At 47.9% G+C, this 21,005-nt stretch overlaps 1 protein-coding gene across 2 annotated transcripts; it reads left to right on the top strand.

The window, feature by feature from the left end:
* The first annotated feature begins 1,292 nt into the window (after positions 1-1,292).
* SALL4 (spalt like transcription factor 4) lies at positions 1,293-20,913 on the top strand. Of its 2 annotated transcripts, none has more exons than XM_038572614.1 (4): positions 1,293-1,632; positions 11,789-12,802; positions 15,099-15,379; positions 18,822-20,913. In XM_038572614.1, the coding sequence occupies exons 1-4, from the start codon at positions 1,503-1,505 to the stop codon at positions 19,239-19,241; spliced, it is 1,845 nt and encodes a 614-aa protein (XP_038428542.1). In that variant the 5' UTR covers positions 1,293-1,502; the 3' UTR covers positions 19,242-20,913. The 2 variants fall into 2 exon arrangements, with proteins under 2 accessions (XP_038428542.1, XP_038428541.1); XM_038572613.1 differs by having other exon boundaries at positions 11,789-14,122.
* The last annotated feature ends 92 nt before the right edge of the window (positions 20,914-21,005 follow it).

The following is a 21,005-nucleotide window of genomic DNA, read 5'->3' as shown; positions in this document are numbered from 1 at the left end:
AGCAAATGCAAGGCACAAATGTGGATGGTTTACAGTTCTCTTACAATGAAGTAAAAGCCAAATAAAGACGCAGGCCCGGAGGCGTCATGGAAACACCAATCACAGACTGAGAAGGCTGAAAATTTCATCATTTATTCGACATTTTTTGAGCATTTACCTTGCGCGAGGCAATTAATGGAATTAAATATAGGGATTTACTGTATCAATGCGTATACATGTAATATTATACATACACAATTTTAGAAAATGCCAGGTATCCCGGCGTCAGGATGATGCAATCACTCTGAACTATACCCCTTTTTCATAATGAAGTCTTTATTGCAAAAAATTCCAATAAAGATTAGTTTAGTGACACTCAGATACTCTAACAGTACTCATTGCTATTGCATGGGAGATGTAAGAGCATTGTCTCAGCAATAAAATATGATGTTATCAGACATTTATGGCTTTGTGGGGGAAAAAATGCAATTGCTTGCTGTTTTGATATTATCTCTGACTATACTGGCCTTTAATCTGCCTTTTCAGTATTTGGTTTCAGTCATTTTAGAGTGAAAATAAACCTCCAAACCAAAAACCAAGGTCGCCTTTTAACAACAAACCAACCTTTGTGAATATGAATCCTGGGGTTGGGGGGCGGGGGGAGAGGCTATTAGTTAGCATTTCAAGAAAATAAATCATGGTAAAAGGATAATCTGAAATTTTGGAAATTCCAAGGCCACTTGCAGAGTTGCGATGGATTGGGAAGGTCGAATCAAATCAACCACCATGTTCACTCTTCTTCAGGCATCTAGAAATTCCATTTAAGCATCGCAATCAAAAATAAGATGGAAGGTGACACAGGTCACATCCCAGTTTTTTGTTTGCAGGTTTTTTGTGTTTTTTTGTTTGTTTGGTTGGTTGGTTGGTTGGTTTTGGGTTTTTGGTGGTTTTTTTTTTTTTTTTTTTAATTGGTAGATGTAAAAATCAAGCCAAACTGTTCCACTGAAAAGACCTTCCAACCCCGGCTTGCGCGGATATCAACCTTCCAAAAGTGATTTTTGGAGCAACGCCACCCCATACGCTCCTTCCAAAAGTTTTACGGACGCTCCTGGTTTCGAATAAGCACACGATTATTTTTATTCTTCTCTCCAAGGACTCAGATAGCTGGGGCGAGGATGGGTCCCCCCTCCGATTTCGTGCACGATCCAGCCAATCTGAGCCCGGATGCTAATTAGTTGCGCTCCCCCGACGAACACGCCTTTGTCGCCGGCAGGGCCGGACTACAAAGCCCAGAATGCCTCGCCCCTCCCTGATCAATGAGGGCTTATTTAAATGATCTCTGAGGTCTTGGACTCAGGCCAATCAGCTGTCAGGGCTCATGATAAATCGCAATGCATTATTGATAATAATAATTACTGGGACATGCGCGTTCCGGCCGAAGGGGGGTAAATTTCCCAACTCCAGGAATTTGTGGCGGAGTGGGCAAATAACCGCGGCTCTCCAGGCGGCCCGATGCTCGCACCATGTCGAGGCGCAAGCAGGCGAAACCCCAGCACATCAACTCGGAGGAGGACCAGGGCGAGCAGCCCCCGCAGCAGCCGGCCCCGGAGTTTGCAGATGCGGCCGCAGCGGCGCCGGCGGCGGGGGAGCCGGGTGAGCCGGGCTGGGGCGCGCGCCGGGGGCGGGCAGCTTCGCGGGCGCTCGCCGGACCCTGGGGGGCGCGGGCTTCGGGGGGCCGGCGCCTCGCAGCGCGCATTCTGGCAGGCACCGAGGTCGGGGGGCTCCGTGCTGGGGGCGCGAGGCACCCTCGCCCCCCGCCCCCTCGTTAATTCCACTTTTTTTTTTTTTTTTTTTTTTCCTCCACCGCTTCCCTCCTCTCGTGTAAGTTTCACCCCCAGGTCTCGTAAGCCTGACCCCCACCCTCTCTGCCCCTCAATTCCTGAAAGGTTCCCTCCTCGTCCCTCGCCCCTTAATTGGTTCCACTCCCCTCGCCGGTAGCCTCCTCCCCCCGCCCCCCCCCCCACTTGTAACTTCGGTTCCCCTCCTCCCTCTCTGGCGCCGCTTTTAAAAAGAAAGACCCCGGGGGTTCCCCACCTTTCTCCCTGCCCCCCCCGGGGGGGGTGTTCTGGGAGGCTGGAGACGGGGCGCGCTCCTGGAAGGCCCCCCGGGGGAGGGCGATCTGTTGCACGCGCCCCTCCAGGGCCGGGTCGGGCCGGGCCGGGCCGGGAGGGCGGGGGGAGGGGGCGCGACCTCTCCCCACCTCCGGGAGCTGGGGTGCGGGCCACCCGCTCTCTGGAGGCCCCGAAGAGGGCTGGCGGGGGGAAGGCGCAGGATCGCTCATTAAAAAAAAAAAAAAAAAAAAAAAAAATTAAGGTTTTAGCTTTTTTTTTTTTTTTTTCCCCCGTCCTCGCTGGGCTTTGCCGCCTGCCGATCTTCGCCCTAACCTTTCGGGGCCTGACCTCCAGCCATCTTTGATTTCCGACTTCCTAAAAATAACCGCGGCGCGCGGGAGGGGCGCGGGGCTCGGGGCCGGGGGCGCGGGGGCGCGGGCGCGCGGCGGGGTGCCCCGGCCTGGAACCCTGCGGGGCTTTTCCGGGGCGCCCGGCTGCCCAGAAGCGCGCCCCGGGGGCGCGGGGGGTGCGCGGAGAGGTCGGGCCAGGGCTGGGCGGTCGCGGCCGGGGCGAGCTCCCGGGGCGGGGAGGCGCTCGGACCCCGGCCCCTTGCGGAGGAGGCGGCGGGAGCGGGGCGCGCGCCCACCCGGTCCCCCCCCCCCGGTCCCGGCCCGCCAAATTGTCGCCTGATAAGTTTTTAGCTGCGCGTGGGGGGAGGGGGCGTTGTTAGCCTCCTCTGGGGCCTTGTGGGTCGTTTTCCCTCCTCCCCGCCTGCTTTCTAATTTCTCAGCCGCCCGTGGGAGTGTGCGCTGCAACCCCAGCCGCTGGAAGCCACCGCTCCGACGGGCGCTGCTTCGGGGCTACCTCCCCCTTCTTGGGGATGTAGTGGGTTTCCGAATTTATAATGGGTTTAATGTAAATCCCTGTTTTTTTTCTTTTTTTCTTTTTCACACGCACCCCCCCCCCCACGTTCTCCACCCCCCCACCCCCCTACCCCCAGCCCGCAAATAACATTTTTCCAGGGCAAATGAAAGAGATCAGCTCGACGAGGGGCGGCTGTGCGTTTTCGGGGCGTCTGATGGTCTGGGCGGCGCGCACCCGGGGTCCCAGGGGGATGGACTCTCTTTGTGCCGTGGGTGGGGGGGGCGGTGGGGGGAGAGCGTGCAGAGGCTCGGTCGCCTGGCCCACCTGGAACAAAAGGGTTAACCCTCCGCCCGCCCGCTTCCTCCCAAGAGGAGGGGCGAGCTCCGGGCTCTGACCCCTCCCCTGGTTCTGCTCTGACCTCCCCATTCTCCAGCCCCCTTCACTTTTGGTGGGCGCACGCCAGGGGCGCTTTGGGTGGTGGTTGGCACCTTTGCGGGGAGCGTGTCACCGGGCGGCTTCTTCAATGAGCGCGGCTTGGAGTTGGCAGTTAACCCGAGCTAGGCTGGGGCTCTCCGGCCTGGCTGTGCGCTCCGCTCCCTCCACGATTTGGGGGCGGCCGTGGGGGGGTCGTTATCGATCGCTGGGGTCCGAGCCGACCGCCGAGTTGCGCGCGGGCGCCCCCTGGAGGCCCTGCCCGGAGCCACACGCTTTGCGGAGAGGCGGGTCCCCTCGCAGGTACCGGCTCACACCTGATGGGTGGGACGGGCTGCGGGGTGGGGATGCCGAGCGCAGGATGGGCGCCCCTGGCAACTTCAGCCACTGGCTTGCGCGAGCCCGGGCTGTACCTGCTGTTCTCTGGAATTCTTTTCAAGAATTCCTCGATCCTAGAATGTGTTTGCAGGATCTCCAGTTGCCCCCACGGGACAGAAGGTAGCTTCCCCGGGCAGTTTAATGACTGCCTTTTTCATCTGAGCAGCCTGTCTGTAGGTACCTATCTGTATGCTCAGTACGTATAGCTGTATAGAGAGACACACATAGATCCATATAGGCAGATCTGTATAAATAGATAGATACATAGACCTGTGCAATTTTAAAAAGTTAAAAGACTTGGGCCCGGACCTATTTTGCAAAACCAAATTTGAGATCCACTTGTAAAGAATGCAGTTCTTGAGGGAGGAAGGTGGAGTTTGGAGATCAATTAGCAGATCAAAAAATCTGCAGGTGGGCAGTGGACTCACGCTACATATGGGGGGAAATTAGCATTTTCTCAAAAGAGTTTCGAAGGCCCTTTGTGCTAAACTGGATTACAACCATCAACGATTAAGATCCCCAAGTTTCAAACAACTGCCTCGCCCCAGTTTCTAAACTGAAATGACCTCCCCTGGCTATAAGGATTTTGAGAAGAGGGCACTTGGAAGCCCCCGTTTTAATTGTGGGAGAGGGAGAAATCTCGATGACAGTAGCTTGCGTGTTGCAGGCCGACTCTCTGTGTTTCGATCATAGTTTCTGATAGAGAAAGGGGCTCCAGCTTGCCCGGAGCCCCCTTTGTTCCGTTAAAAATGAATTACACACATCGGTACTTGGTCATTTCAGCCTCCACTAGCTTCCTCATGGGTGGGGGGTGGGGGCGTGGGGAGCCATCTTGGGAGCAGGAGATGGAGTTAGCACTTCCTCTTTTTAAATGAAGTTAGTGTTTTGGTAAGGTTTAGAGATGTGCATTCCAGTCTGATTGTATGACTTTCAGCTGTGTAACTTTGAGACCTGTCCAATTACTCTGAGCTTTTGGATTTTTCCTTTATACAAAAGGAGGTAGAGAGTCCTGTTCAGAGAATTTCAACTGCAGAAGACCCACTGTGTGCTGGCAGCGTGATCAGTAATTAGTTTTGTTCAAAATAACAATGTTTTCGGTTTTATTTGCGTCAAGAGAGTTCTGAACTGCTAACTGAGATGATTCTGCAGTTTTTAAACTGTAGCCTAAGTAAGTGCCTGGACACCAGGCTGGGACCTCAAGTACATTATCTTTAACTCTCATTTGTACTCATTTTAGAGTAAACAGTAGCTCCGGGTTGAAAATGGCTTGCTCATGGTTGATTTTTAGCCATGCTTTGAATCCAAGGAGCTGTTTATCATGATCTGACTCTGGTTGGTTATGAGATGGGATTTTCCATCAGTTCCTTTGAAGGAGCCATGATGAGTGTTTAGCTGGTCGAATTTGACGATCTCTTCTCCCTTTTAACATCTGAGATGTGCTTTTGGGACCTTACATTTAAGAGGTCTTTAGGAAGAGGGTTGGAAATAAAACAGTGTTTGCATTTCATGCTCTGGGCCTTAGGGCCCTGGAAAAATCATGGGGAAGAGTTCAACAAGTTCCCTCTTTCATCAGCCCTTAACCTGTTGTACTTTTGGTTCATCAAAGAAAGCATCTAAACCATTTTAAAAGACTAAATCCAAACAAGTACTGCATCTCCAGTTACCACCATCCTTTATTATTTTTTTTTCCAAGTGAATTTCATGACTGTCAAGTCTTTGTTCTGGGAGTGACTCTGTAGAAGGGACTGACAAAAAAAAGTCCCTGCCTGCATGGAGTTTACAAGTTTGCTTAAAAGATGAGCCCCAGTTGAAGGAAAATGGGACCTATCTCTTAATGTAAATAGCAGAACTCAAGACACATTAACAGCTGTTACAACCTTCTTTGATTCTTTTACTGTTCTTCCTTTTCAGCAGAGTCCCTGAATTTTGATCCAAGACTGTTTGGAACAAGTTTTTAGCTCTTAATTAAGTAGAACTTAATTATAGCTCTGATTTGCCATGTATGAATTGAGTTAAAGCCTTGTTACTTAAGTGTTTCTGGATTGCTGAATTGAGATGTAAAATTAAACCGGTAAATGGGAGCTTTCTTTTAGCTGGTTCAAAGGAAATCTTTTACTTTTGTTTTTTGGTAAGCAATTATCCTGTGGGTGGGGGAGGGTTGAAGATATTGTATACTTTAGATAATCTACTCATTGTGATTCTTTTAATATAGAAATGGGGAGGGAGATAAGCTTGAGTCATAATGCTTTTCTCAAGATTATACAGGTTTTATTTTTTAAGCATTTTCGGGTCTCCAGAATTTGATTGGCTTCTAGTAGATGAGCTTTTCTTCTATACAATAGTAAGAGTATTTTCTATCCATTTGGCAGTGATTGAATCTAAGACCCCTGCTGGGTTTACTGCATTCTTCCAACTTATTGGATAACTAGATGCTGAGAGATAACATTCCTAAAATTCGGAGTGGGGGTGGGGTGGAAAGATGGGAGAACTAGTTGCCGGGTAATCTCTCTGAACTTTGCTTTTTCCTTTCGGGAAGGGTTAACTTAAGCGGAGCAGGCAATTGTTCATAACTCAGACCTCTTACTCTCGGGCAAATAAGGCTTCGGTATTTGCCAGCGGTGGTCTGGATGTAGAAGTACGTTTTACTGCACATGCATTCAGAGCTGCCGCTGTTTTAAGACTCAAGTGGGATGTTGCTGGCTTTGCATCCAGGCTACAGAAGAGGCCAGCCTGTGTATACAGTGAAGGCAAGCTGGTATTCAGGTTGTAAATCACTCTTGGAAACTGTTAGATCCTTCTAGTGCCGAGGGCTTAACCTTTTTTGTGCCATAGATTCCTTCTCAACAGAATGTATTTTTTTTTTAAGCAAAAAATACACAGAAAATACCAAGGAAGTAAACTGCATTGAAATGGTTATCAAAACCCAAAGCATTTACAATATAATAACATGCTTCTTTATGAAGACATTAAATAAGATTAGCACAGCTGGTCAGGTGACCCAGAATTCCCGGTAATGTAACAGCATTCACATCATATGAAAAGATCTGCTTTTTCTACAAATAACACCGTGGGGTGTTTCCTACATTTGTAATGGAAAGAAATGTTAAATTTTAGTTTGGATTAGTGAAAACAAAGATTTTTTTTTTCCTTCTCTAATTTCATGGACTACAGTTAAAGAATGCTAGTTTAGAACCTGCTTTCAATGAAGGAATATTGTCCCCAAGGGGGTAAACATTTTTTGAGGGAGCAGGGACAGAAAACTTGGTAAGTGTGGATTGTAGCCTTCCGAAGGACCGCAGTGCATAACATATAAACACAGACATATTTGTGGTATTAAAATTTCAAGGAGGGGGCCGGTAGTTAGGAAAACAAAGCTTTAGAACCCTCCATAGAAGCATGAAATAAAGTTTGAGAAACTCTGTTCTAGAAGAAACCAAATGAGTCCACCAAGTTGTAGTGCTCCTCTAGATAGTACTTAAGAATACAATCCCTGATCTTTTTCTAGTTAGCAGCTTGTTACCTGGAGCCACTTAATTATTCCTGAGCCTCAGTTTCCACGATGACAAATTGGGATCGAGGACGCTGGCTTGATTTCGTGGTTGCAGAGATGAGTGGGTTAAGGGTGCAATAGCATGTGCTGTGTTGTTTGTGGAGGGTAGTGGTGGTTTTCCTGACAGTGGAATGGGAATTCTTGTATGGACTTTATTGGAGATTTCCAGAAGTTAAAATGGTGGAGTCCAAGGGCTTTGACATGCTAATGAAAAAGAAACCATAGTACAAAAGTGGATACTTTGAAGTTTTCTCTTACATCTCAGTCTGTGGCCTTAACGCTCCCAAGAGCTAGAGCCCACCAGTAGTTTCTCTTACTTTAGACGGAAATTTTCCCCATACATATTTATATCTTTATCCACAAACACAGATGGGACCACAGATAGACAGCCCCTTCTCTTCTTCCTCTTGAAATAAATCCTGGGCAGTTGTCCTCCAAAGCAGCACATGTAACCTAGATCTGCTTGATTTTTGTAGTCTCCTTTTTTTTCTGTACCCTGATGTATTTAACCTGAACCTTATGGCTTGACCAGAGTTTGCTGTTTGTTAATATGAGAAATGCATCCCTGTATTTCATACAGTAAATTCCCAACAAGGGTCAAAGGAGAACTGCACTAACCTGGTGATGTAGCCACAGTGCTCAGAAGGAGCTGTATCTCTTTGTAGGCACCTACCAATAGTGTGTATTTCCCTCCCAAGAGGAACTTGTTCAAAAGTTCTACTTTTTGAAGTTCTGGATACATAGTTGCCAGAATTGCTTTTCCAGAAAGAGTGCCCCATAACACCTACTCTAACACCTCATTTCAAGTACTGGGAAAGTGTAGGGATAGATCTTATATTCTGGGAATTGACAAATATTTTTAAGTTGATTCTTGAACTGTAACTGGGAACAGTATTAGGACTGCAAGGAAAGAGGTGTACTTACCTATTGAACTTCACCTGGAAAAGTAGCAGGGGTGCGTTGTGTCCTAACTTTTAAAGTCCCTTCTGAGAGTCCCAGAAAGATAGTAGTGTGTGTCCTAGCCCTCTTTTCCCTTCCTTGCCAACTATTTTTTTTTTTTTTTTTTAAGATTTAGTTTATTTATTTGTAAGAGACACAGAGAAGTAGAGACACAGGCAGAGGGAGAAGCAGGCTCCCTGTGGGAGCCCAATGCGGGACTCATCCCAGGGCCCCAGGATCATGACCAAAGGCTCAAACCCTGAGCCACCCAGGTGCCCCACCTTCCTTGCCAACTCAACCCCTCAGGCTTTTCTGTGATCCTTGGTGTGTCTTTGAGAGGAAAGATAGTTGCAGTGTTAACAGAAGAAACATTATGTATGGTAGGAAGGAGGGAGGATCTGGGTGTCCCAAGCCTGGGTTTTAATATTGACTCTGCAGGGGTTTTTTGTTTAAGACTTTATTTACTTATTCATGACAGGGAGAGACCTAGGCCTAGGGGAGAAGCAGGCTTCCTGTGGGGAGCCTGATGTGGGACTGGATCCCAGGACCCCAAGATCACTCCCTGAGCCAAAGGTAGACACTCAACCACTGAGCCACCCAAGTGCCCCCTTGCCCTGCAGTTTATCAGTTGTATTACCTTGGGCAAAATGAAGTCCTCTGTGCCTCAGTTCCCCTCTTGGTAAAACAATAATAGCCCCTACCTCATAGAGTTATAACCTATGAGTTGTTCAGAATTATACCTGGCACATAGTAAGAATTCAGAAATTATCTGTAACTATTTTTTAATTGTGCTACCTTGGGCAAGTCATGATACCTGAATTTGTTTTTCTCATCTGTAAATGGAGCTGATATCGAATCGGTTGGATGAATACAGTATGAGGTACCAAGAGGTCCCTAGTTGGAACTACAGACAGTAGTACCAGGGTCATCTTTTCACCATTGGGTCCCTATCTCCCCTGCTTTGGGCACAGTAGGAGGTGGGAAGTATTGGGAAATGAGTTAGGCATTCAGTGACCATTTTTATAAGCTTTGTTCTGTTTGCCCAGCTAACCATTTGAGCCATTAGAGATAGAAGATGTAGAGAAACTCTTTCCTGAGCACCTGCATATCTGCACTTTGCCCAGATCCCATCCAGGATGGTGTCAGGCACATTAGTAGGTACTTGACACATTTGTTGTTGTTTTTTAAGATTTATTTATTTATTTGAGAGCAAGCAAGTGAGCACACAGAGGGAGAGGGAGAAGCAGACTCCCCACTGAGCTGGGAGCCCAGTTTCGGGGCTCAATCCAGGACCCTCCGGGGTTCGTGACCTGAGCCGGAAGGCAGACACTTAACTGAGCCACTCAGGCCCCCTGACACAGTTAACTGAATCACTTGACTTAACCCAGGCATAGCTACCTTATGAGGCTTTCATGATTATGGATGTTTCAGGCAAATTTTGAAGGGTAAGGCTACCATATCAGACCTGTTGTTCACAGGTAAGTGCTGGAATAACCCTAACCTGCTTTCCCTACCCTGGCAGTCCAGACCTGTTTGTAGCTAGCTGTTGGCTCTTTCTCCCTGGCCCACCCCTAACCCAAACACACCTTACAAAACTTCATGTAGGCCACCTTAACATAAATGTTAAAGAACCACTTTTTGAAACTCTGAAATCTATAGATGTTCTCAAGAAAAATACACTTTCCTTTTCCAAGATCTGTTCTTTCCCCATACTCTGGACTCTTCTGTCAAAACCCCATAGTTTTAGGGAGTACAGTCCCCCAAGGAGTTGAGAGGCAAACTATATTAGTCTGCTTTTAAAAGTAATGATTTAAAAAAAAAAAAAAAAAAGTAATGATTTCTTAAAAGTGATGTGTATCTTTCTTGGCCTTTTCCCATGCATTCGTACGTTTCACACAGGTTTTATTTTAAACAAAAAATGGTCACATTTTACATATTCTGCAGCCTGTTTCTTTCACCTAACTCTCTCCATGTTGGGGCATACAGAAGTTATATGCCACTTTTGCTGTGTGAGTGAATCAAAATTGATAGTAGCTGCTAGAAAAATTTCTGTTAAAAAAAAAACCCACAAAAAACAACCCTTCTTACATGGGTCTTTGTGTACTTGTGCAATTATCTGTGTGGTTTAGAGCATACGCCAAGCGTTGCTGACTCCGAGGCATACCTCTATGACTTCTTAGTGGGGGAGTGTACGTATAATCGGATAGCCAGGAAATGAGAGCAATAAAGTAGCTTAGAGGCTCTTCCCCCAGCTTTTTTTGCTTTCAGGACCCAGGCATCTGGATAAAGCCACAGCAAGATGGGCATTTTAATGTGCTTGTTAACATTAACCCTGAAGGGAATAGGACTTAATTACAAAAGAAATCCATGGACTAAACCTTTTTAGGGATGTAACTGCCCAGAATAGGAATATGTTTGATTTTTGATATTTCATTTCAGATAAATAACAGTAGTCGATGTTGCAAGTACAGGGATAAGAATGAAGCCCATCGTTCCCATCCCCTCTTTCCATTCTCGGGCTTCTTTCTTGACATAATGGTTTATTAAACCCTTTTAGTGTCCTGACTATTAAGGCATTTCTCTAGTTGTTGCGTGATCTGTAAGGTCATCAAAGTCTTTAGTCACTGCCTTCCTAGAACATGAAATCTTTCCTTTTGTCTGTGTCTCCTAGGATAATATTCCTAGGAGCATCCACTTGGCCTTCCTGTGTGCATGTGCCCCGTGTGCTGCTCTCCATGTTTTCAGTGAATTTGGCACTGCTATCATGATTGTTGGTGCCCTGAAAGTGGGAAGGTGCCCTCGTTGACACTGAGTGATTTACAGCAGTTTCGCTTTCAGTGGCCCCAAGATGGGGATGATCGGCCATATTTGAGCAGGTTTCCATTATTTATAGTCACTGCGTGAGACCCATTGGCCTTTGCAGGCTCACTCTGAGTGGGGTGCAGAGCTCCAAGGGGATTATTTAAATAATAATAAATTGTAGGATTTCCTAGGGTTTCTGTAACAAATTGCTACAAATCAAATGACTTAAAACAACAGATTGAGGCTAATGGTTCTGGAGGCCAGACATGTGAAATTGAGGTGTCGGCGGGGATGGTTCCTTCTGGAAACTGAGGAAGAAACCTGTTCCAAGCCTCCTTTCTATCTCCTGTTGGCTTCTGGCACTCCTGGCTTCCGGCCACCAGGTTCCTTCATAGGGCCTTACTTGTTCCATCTGTCCTTTCCCTGTCCCTTTAAGAACATCAGGCGTTGGGTTAGGGACCCTCCCAATTACATTTGCAAAGATACCGTTCCAAATAAGTTCACATGCACAGGTGCTGAGTATAAGGACTTGGGTGTCTTTTGCGGAGGACACAGTTCAACCCACAACACAAGTGGTTGGTTCAGTCAGTCCTTTCGGGTGCCTGGGTCCCTCTGACAGTCTTCTCCCTGTTAGGACACAGGTCGTGAAGTTGCGGTTCTTTCCTAGAAACCGCCCCCCTACCCCCCCGCCCCTTCTTGGGCACCATTCTTAGCTTTTCCTCTCTTGTCCCAGGTGCTCCAATGAACCACCCGGGGACCGGCAGTGAAGCCAACAGGGATGGAATGACTGCAAAGAGGACTCGTCGGGAGGAGACTCACATCTGTGAGAAATGCTGTGCAGAGTTCTTCAGCTTCTCGGAGTTCTTAGAACATAAGAAAAATTGCACTAAAACCCCACCGGTGCTCATCATGAACGACAGCGAGGGGCCGGTGCCTCCGGAGGAGTTCCCCGGGGCCGCGCTCGGCCACCCGCCGCACAGCCCAGGCGGTAAGGAGGGTCACAGGGAGGATGGCGGCGGCTCGGGGGAGCTGAAGGAGAAGCTGGGTGCCGAGTCTGTCGTGTACCTGAAGGCCGAGACCGCCCTGCCCACCGCGTCCCAGGACATAAGCTATCTACCCAAAGGCAAAGTGGCCAACACTAACGTCACTCTGCAAGCACTGCGGGGCACCAAGGTGGCGGTGAACCAGCGCAGCGCCGAGGCGCCGCCAGCCCCCGTGCCCGGCGCCAGCAGCATCCCGTGGGTCCTGGAGCAGATCCTGTGCCTGCAGCAGCAGCAGCTGCAGCAGATCCAGCTCACCGAGCAGATCCGCGTGCAGGTGAACATGTGGGCCTCGCACGCCCTCCACTCGGGCGTGGCGGGAGCGGACACCCTCAAGACCCTGGGCAGCCACATGTCCCAGCAGGTTTCCGCGGCCGTGGCCTTGCTCAGCCAGAAAGCCGGCAGCCAGGGCCTGTCTCTGGACGCCTTGAAACCAGCCAAGCTACCTCACGCAAACATCCCTTCCACCGCCAGCTCCCAGGGGCTGGCGTCCTTCGCCCTGAAGCCCGACGGGACGAGGGTGCTGCCGAACGTCATGTCGCGCCTTCCCGGTGCTTTGCTACCTCAGGCCCCAGGCTCTGTGCTCTTCCAGAGCCCTTTCTCCACCGTGGCGTTAGACCCGTCCAAGAAAGGGAAGGGGAAGCCACCGAACGTGTCCCCGGTGGAGGCCAAACCCAAAGACGAGGCCATCCTCTGCAAGCACAAGTGTAAGTACTGTAGCAAGGTTTTTGGGACCGATAGCTCCCTGCAGATCCACCTCCGCTCCCATACCGGAGAGAGACCCTTCGTGTGCTCTGTCTGTGGCCACCGGTTCACCACCAAGGGCAACCTCAAGGTGCACTTTCATCGACATCCCCAGGTGAAGGCCAACCCCCAGCTCTTTGCCGAGTTCCACGACAAAATGACGGCAGGCAATGGCATTCCCTATGCACTCTCTGTACCCGTCCCCGTAGATGAATCGAGTCTCTCTTTAGACAGCAAACCTGTCCTTGTAACAGGGACCCCCGGTCTAGGGCTACCTCAGAATCTCTCTTCAGGGACTAACCCCAAGGACCTCCTGGGCGGCCCTCTGCCCAACGACCTGCAGCCCGGGCCTTCCCCAGAAAGTGAGGACGGATCCCTACTGTCTGGGGGGGGGCCAAACCACACTTCCCCGAGGGTTGGTGGCTTCCAAGGGAGTGGGACCCCCGAGCCGGGGTCAGAGACCCTGAAATTACAGCAGCTGGTGGAGAACATCGACAAGGCCACCACCGACCCCAACGAATGTCTCATTTGCCACCGGGTCTTGAGCTGCCAAAGCTCCCTCAAGATGCATTACCGCACCCACACCGGGGAGAGGCCGTTCCAGTGTAAGATCTGTGGCCGGGCCTTCTCCACCAAGGGCAACCTGAAGACTCACCTCGGGGTTCACCGGACCAACACGTCCATAAAGACGCAGCACTCGTGCCCCATCTGCCAGAAGAAGTTTACGAACGCGGTCCTGCTGCAGCAGCACATCCGGATGCACATGGGCGGCCAGATTCCCAACACGCCTCTGCCCGAGAACCCCTGTGACTTTGCGGGTCCCGAGGCCGCGATGGTCAGCGAAAATGGCAGCGCAGGTGCCACCTGTCACGATGACGTCATCGAGAGCATCGACGTGGACGAGCTGGGTCCCCAGGACGCTTCGGGCAGCTCCCTGAAGGTCCCCGTGCCGCTTCCCAGCGTCCACTCGGCATCCCCCACTCTTGGGTTCGCCGTGACGGCCGCCCTAGATGCCCCGGGGAAGGTGGGTCCTGCTCCTCTTGTCCTGCAGCGGCAGAGCAGCAGAGAAAACGGCTCAGTGGAGAGCGACGGCTTGACCAACGACTCGTCGTCCTCGGTGATGGGGGACCAGGAGTACCAGAGCCGAAGTCCAGATGTGCTGGAGACCGCGTCCTTCCAGGCCCTGTCCCCGGCCAATAGCCAGGCAGAGAGCATCAAGTCCAGGTCTCCTGATGCTGGTGGCAAAGCAGACAGCTCCGAGAACAGCCGCACTGAGATGGAAGGTGATAGAGCTTTGGATTTAACTTAGGTCCATTTTGGGCACAAGGTCATCCAAGAGGCACCTGGGTTGAACTTGGCAAATGGACAGTATGATGTATGCAAAGCAGCTCCTTTGTAGGACAGTTAGCCTCTCTGTACTTCTGGGTAGAGGGGAATTAGAACTACTTCTGTCCTAGCACTAATGATGTCCTTTTATTTATGGTGGTTAATGCAAATTGGGTATGGACAGCACACTTGTTGGTTCTTAACTTTCGTGTTTGAGCCCCAGGGAGACATTGGGTAATCTGAAGGAAATGATCCAGTAAGGAGAATGTTTGAGAAAGTGGGCACTGCTGTTTGGCCAACTGAGATAAGCCATAGTTTCTTGAGTCTGAGGTCCCACTCCCTAACCTAAGGTTCATAGACTAATAACTTTTGGCGGGGGAACGGGGGGGGGGGGGCAGTATGAGGAGGAGAATCTAATCCATTTTAAATGCACATATAAATTGTGGGATACCAGTTGATAGCATTAATGGTGAAATGGAAGAACTGCTACATCGTAGAATGAAATAAGGCTGGTGTCCCGACATACTTGAAAGATAACTTTTTATAAATAGTTTTTATGTATTTTAAGTAAACTCTACACCCAACATGGGGCTCAAACCCACAACCCTGAGATAAAGAGTCACATGGCTCCACCAACTGAGCCAGCCAGGCATCCCTTAAAGATAACTGTTAATGCAGGAACTTGAATTTCAGTAGTTGTGGTGTTGCCTATACCTCTACACCAAAGTGGTGACTTTTTCAAAGTATTTGAGTCGTTACTCAATGGGCAGGTCAATGGGCTCAAGAGGAAAGCTGCCTCCAAAGTACACATTTCCCCAAACCTCCTCCTAGGCTCTCGGTAGGCGGTTGTCCTCAGTCAGAGCGCTTTTTTGGTTTGAGAAGGATGGAGTATGGGATGATAAAGGTTTGGGGTTTCTTTTCTCTGGATACCAGGTCGTAGCAGTCTGCCATCAACATTTATCCGAACCCAGCCAACCTATGTGAAAGTCGAAGTCCCTGGTGCATTTGTTGGACCTGCTACCATGTCCCCAGGCATGACACCTTTGCTAACGGCCCAGCCACGCCGACAGGCCAAACAACACGGCTGCACACGGTGTGGGAAGAATTTCTCCTCGGCGAGCGCTCTTCAAATTCACGAGCGGACTCACACTGGGGAGAAGCCTTTCGTGTGTAACATATGTGGGCGAGCTTTTACCACCAAAGGCAACTTGAAGGTGAGTCTCTTCAGGCTCTCAGTGGGGATGGGGCTGGGTGTCCTTACTGGTGTGAATCCATCTATGATGAATTTTCCATGGAGACCAACGGGATGCTGTATAGTCACATCCCACAGCTGGCTCTCGAAATATGCATGTTTTCTCCTATCACTGTGTCTCTGAATTGAGATACTTCTTACTGACAGTGTCTGATGAAATTGATAATATAATGAAATTGATCATTTTTCCCCTAATCTTAGCAGCACCTGAAATAGTGACACATTTTGCAAATACTGCTCTGTAGGAACGGGGCACATGGTCTATTGGATGCTCCTGTATCTTAGTATAAAGTAGTTACACGAAGGGTAGTTTTCCCTCCAATATTGGGGCCGACCGTAACCTCTCAACAATAATTCTGTAGATAGGTAAAATCCAGTCTGGAAACAGATGATAAATGTCACAAAGGGGTGACAGTATTGACAACTCACTGTTGGATTTGTGTTTGCCTCCGCACTTGGTGACCACCCTGTATGTTGGTACCTGTTTTCTTAGCCTGCGAGAACTAAATACCATGAGTTAGACATGTATAGGATAGCCGTACTCGAGGAGTTAAAGAAAAGAGCCTCCAGGTTATCAGCTGTGCTTTTAAAACCCAGCCGCTAGGTCCTTCCAGAGAATGGCCTCTATCTAGTGTTAGATTCCACCTAAGATTTTACCAGGGAGATGGGGAGGAGACTTGCCCATATCAGGAATGACAGTGGCCTGTATACGAACAAAGCATTGGGGACCTCGGGTTTTCCTTCTAGTCCTGCCTGTGGTTTACATGAGATGTTTTCTATATCTCTTTTCCAAAGTTTTATTTCTTTTATTTATTCATGAGAGAGAGAGGCAGAGACACAGGCAGTGGAGAAGCAGGCTCCATGCCGGGAGCCCGACACGGGACTCGATACCCGGGACTCCAGGATCGCGCCCTGGGCCAAAGGCAGGCGCCAAACCTCTGAGCCACCCAGGGATCCCCTCTTCTCCACTTCTCTGCAGGAGTAGAATAGTTGAGTTGAATTCTTGTGGCTCAAAATAAAGGTTAAAACTTCTTGAAGTTGACCTATAAGACTGTCTATCATTTAAAAAGTTAAACACACTTCAAAAACAAGCTATATTCTTTTTTTTTTTTTTTAACTTTTTAGTTGGCGAACATGTCAGGGAAGGAGCATGGAGTAACTTAATCTCTGGTACCAACTAAATGAGTTCCTGGTCCCTGGGATCAATCCAGGGAAGGTATGGAGCTCTTTTTTTTAAATTTTTTATTTTTTTTAATTTTTAATTTATTTATTTATGATAGTCACAGAGAGAGAGAGAGGCAGAGACACAGGCAGAGGGAGAAGCAGGCTCCATGCACCGGGAGCCCGATGTGGGATTCGATCCCGGGTCTCCAGGATCGCGCCCTGGGCCAAAGGCAGGCGCCAAACCGCTGCGCCACCCAGGGATCCCGAGCTCTTTTTTTTAAAAAGATTTTATTTTATTCATGAGAGACTTTTTTTTTTTTTAAGTTTTATTTCTTTATTTATTCATGAGAGAGAGAAGGCAGGGACACAGGCAGAGGGAGAAGCAGGCTCCCTATAGGGAGTCTTATGCGGGACCCGATTCCAGAACCCCGGGATCACACCCTGAGCCAAAGGCAGATGCTCAACCGCTGAGCCACCCAGGCGTCCCTGGAGCTCCTTTTGCTGCACACATGGCTTTGGGCAGATGGCTCCTCATGGTTCGGTTTCCCAATCACGGGATAATGGTAGCAACAACTTCAGAGTTGTCCAGGAGATTAAATGAATTGTATTAGTAAAGCACTTCAAGTTAAGCCTGTAACATCTTAACCACTTATAGCAATTAAGAGCAAGTTATGTCTGAGCCCACTGGCAAGACAGCGGCCAACTTCTCAAGATGTCATCCTGTGGATTGAAATTAGGTTACTTGAGCAACGTTAACACCCACCACATTTTCCAGCTCGCTTTAAAACTTGAAAGGGATTTAGAAACTCAAAAGCTAGACTAGGAAAATAATTCTAGAAGGGAGGCCAAGGGAGCACCTGGGTGGCTCAGTGAGTTGGGCATCTGTCTTCAGCTCAAGTCATGATCTTGAGGTCCTGGAATCAAGCCCCAAGTCAGGCTCCCAGCTCAATGAGGAGTCTACTTCTCCCCCCACCCCTCCCCCTGCTTGTGTTCTTTTAGATAAATAAAATCTTAAAAAAGAAAAGGCCAAGTAGAAGGAGCAATAGGTAGTAGGACTTATCATCAGAAGAGCTCTTGACTTGTCTACCACCCTAGAATAACTTAGCATTCATTCCCCATGACCTCTGTGGTGGTGATTACGATCATTGACCTACTGTGTATTTGGTAGGTCAGCTTCATCAGGGCAGTGTTTTGTTCAAAGGTTCCTTTTTTTTTTTTTTAAAGGATTTTATTTCAGAGAGAGAGCACAAGGGGGGGGGGGGTGGCAGAGGGAGAAGGAGAACCAGGATCCCCACTGAGCAAGGAAGCCCAATGTGGGGCTCCATCCCAGGACCCTGGGATCATGACTTGAGTTGAAGGCAGGCGCTTAACTGACTGAGCCACCCGGGTACTCCCAAAGGGTATTTCATTAACTCAAGTTTTTATTCAGGTAATTGTAGACTCCCATGCAGTGAGAATTATTAGATCCTCCCATACTTTGCCCAGTATCCCCCACTGGTAGGATTTTGCAAAACTGAAATGTAAATAATAACCAGGGTATTGACATGGGTGCAACCTACTGATCTTATAGGTTTTCCCATTGTATTTGTTTTTTTTTTTTTTTAAAGCTTGTTCTTTTTCTATTTTCCAGTTTTTTAAAAAAGATTTTATTTATTCATGAGACACACACACTCACACACACACACACACACACACACACAGAGAGAGAGAGAGAGAGAGGCAGAGGGAGAAACAGGTTCCATGCTGGGAGCCTGATGTGGGACTTGATCCCGATCCCGGGACTCCAGGATCACGCCCTGGGCCAAAGGCAGGCGCTAAACTGCTGAGCCACCCAGGGATCCCCCCTTCCTGTTGTATTTGTACTCAGTGTGTGTTTATGTGTTAAGTTCTTTACAATGTTATTACCTGCGTAGGTTTATTATTCACAAATTTTAACCCCAGTGCTTGAGAATGGCTGGTGCATAGTAAGTGTTCCTGTAATTTTGCTTACGTGAACAGTGGGATGGGGACAGAATTGGAGCAAATGTCTCTGCCTTGGTTGTCTTAACTTGCCTCTAGGCAGGAATGTGGGCCCATTGTTGCCAAATCATCTGATTTTCCGCCCCCCCTCCCCCCACAAGAGAACAGGTATCCTGGATTTTTTTAATGTTCAAACTCCTATGCAGACAGACTGGCTTGCCCACGTGCACACTATCACATCTCTGTTTTGGTGGAAACCTTTCTGTTCCTATCCCCCATAGGTCCACTATATGACGCATGGGGCGAACAATAGCTCGGCACGCCGTGGGAGGAAGCTGGCCATCGAGAACACCATGGCTCTGTTAGGAACTGATGGGAAGAGAGTCCCTGAGATGTTTCCAAAGGAAATCTTGGCCCCTTCGGTGAACATGGACCCTGTCGTGTGGAACCAGTACACCACCATGCTCAATGGAGGTCTGGCCATGAAGACCAATGAGATCTCTGTGATCCAGAGTGGGGGGATTCCTACCCTCCCAGTCTCCCTGGGGGCCAGCTCCATCGTGAACAACACCACTATCTCCAAGATGGATGGCTCCCAGTCTGCCATCAGTGCTGAAGTGGAAAAACCAGGTGCTGCCGACAGTGTCCCCAAACACCAATTCCCTCACTTCCTCGAAGAAAATAAGATTGCAGTCAGCTAAGCTCTTTGTCGAGGGAGAAATGCAGGCAGAATGACCTCTAGAACTCTACTTTTTTTTTTTCCTTGTTAAAAGAACCCATCTCCTCCTGTTTTTCTTACTGATGTGCAAATGATGTTTACAGTTGTGATCACAACCTCAGGCAAGTCCTACAATCAGATGTTGTTATGCTGCTTTGCAAAAAAAAAAAAAAAAAAAAAAAATTGAAAAAATCGAAAAAAATCAAAAAAGAGAAAAGAAATTGAAAAAAGAAAAAAATTGAAAAAGAAAAAAACAAAAAATACTAAAACATATACAGACTAGAATTTTTTTTTCTTTAATTTTGGAAAGAAGCGGGTCCTGCAAAGTAGCGTTGTTACTTGCGACAAACTGTATACATAAAACCTTTGTACAACCAAGAGTAACTATTTCCAAAGACTATCCTATTTCAAGTTGGAACTTACTGAACTACAATGGACAAGACAACTGTTAGCCTAATTGGGGGAGGGGGTACTGTATACTTCCCTGGTGACTGTATGCGGGTACATGGACAAGATCTGGCATCTGTTTAGGGACCTGTTTCATATGACACCCCCCCCCCATCCCTGTACCCATCCTTCCTTTTTTTTTTTTTTTTTCGTTCCTGAATGTACTTTTTTTTTTTTTTTCTTTAAGGTTGTAGAATTACAAAATTCCTTCAACCTTGGGACCTTAGGTAGGATACCCTCAAATGGACTGGTTTAGTCCTTAGGGAGTCAATGTGTGTTGCTGCTTATTTAAATAGAGTTCATTCGGAGCCCCAAGAGTGCCAATGTACTCCCTACGCTTTCCAGATGCCTCCTTCCTGAGCCACCAGGAGGGCTAGGCACCTAAGCAGGGACCCTCAGGTGACTTAATTTGGTTCGCCAGTGCCTACTCGATCAAAGACCCGGGTTTTCCTTCTTGAAGAAACTCACGGAAAGGGCATATTTCTTACAGGTTCACATACTACTTTGTACAAAAAAATGTCCTTGGTGCAGCTTATGCCAAGTTAGTATGAAGATTGTTCTTGAGTATTGCATGAAGGCTACGATGTTCAAACGGGCAAGTCATGGGTGTGAAAGCTTTAATTTATCTACCTCATTTATTTTTTATTTTTGTAGCCATAGTGTCTATTTTCCTATTTTATGACCGCTGAAGTGTTCTGACGCCCTGTCTTAAACCTGAGTTGATGTGTGGTGGGAGCAGCTGGACGTTGACGATACTTTCATGATTCTTTTTTTTTTTTTTAACTCTCACCCCCCCCCCTTTTTTGTATATGTAATGATGAAACATGCTCTGATGGTTGAACAAGGAAGGAGAAAGAAAGACCTTAATTTCCAAGTGGAGAATCTCCTTCTTTGTGGAAAAGTAGATCAAGACTGTTAACAAAAGTTGGTCTGTGTTATTGCACCTGACTTTAGGATCCAAAAATTTTTTTGCCACGTTGTGCCTTTCCTTCTGGAATTGTAAGTTGAGAACACAATGCTAGTACCTGTTTACACTGTGAAGTGGATATTGTTACAGAGAACACACCAGAGCCTTTCTCCCTGTTAAGCAAATCATGCCCGTGTGAATGTATGATCTGTGGAGAAACCCCTGTAGTTTTTACCTGCTGATGCTGTCTGTCTTGTTGGAGAATAAATTTTGGATGTTTTTTTTTTTCTTTCCCCCACGAGGTGCGTATGTAAGTTTTTCTGGTTCGTTTCTGCTCTAAACCTGATAATTTTTTTTTAAAGATTTTATTTAAGAGAACCTGAGAACACAAGC

The sequence above is a fragment of the Canis lupus genome, chromosome 24 (assembly GCF_011100685.1).
Source record: "Canis lupus familiaris isolate Mischka breed German Shepherd chromosome 24, alternate assembly UU_Cfam_GSD_1.0, whole genome shotgun sequence".
Lineage (NCBI taxonomy): Eukaryota > Metazoa > Chordata > Mammalia > Carnivora > Canidae > Canis > Canis lupus.
This window is presented reverse-complemented; position numbering and strand designations above follow the sequence as displayed.

Excerpts from the sequence above, each read along its gene's own strand:
- SALL4 (XM_038572613.1), top strand. The coding sequence starts at position 1,503 with ATGTCGAGGCGCAAGCAGGCGAAACCCCAGCACATCAACTCGGAGGAG. Across the intron at positions 14,123-15,098 it reads CAGCCGCACTGAGATGGAAG|GTCGTAGCAGTCTGCCATCA; the intron begins GTGATAGAGCTT and ends TCTGGATACCAG. Across the intron at positions 15,380-18,821 it reads CCACCAAAGGCAACTTGAAG|GTCCACTATATGACGCATGG; the intron begins GTGAGTCTCTTC and ends TATCCCCCATAG.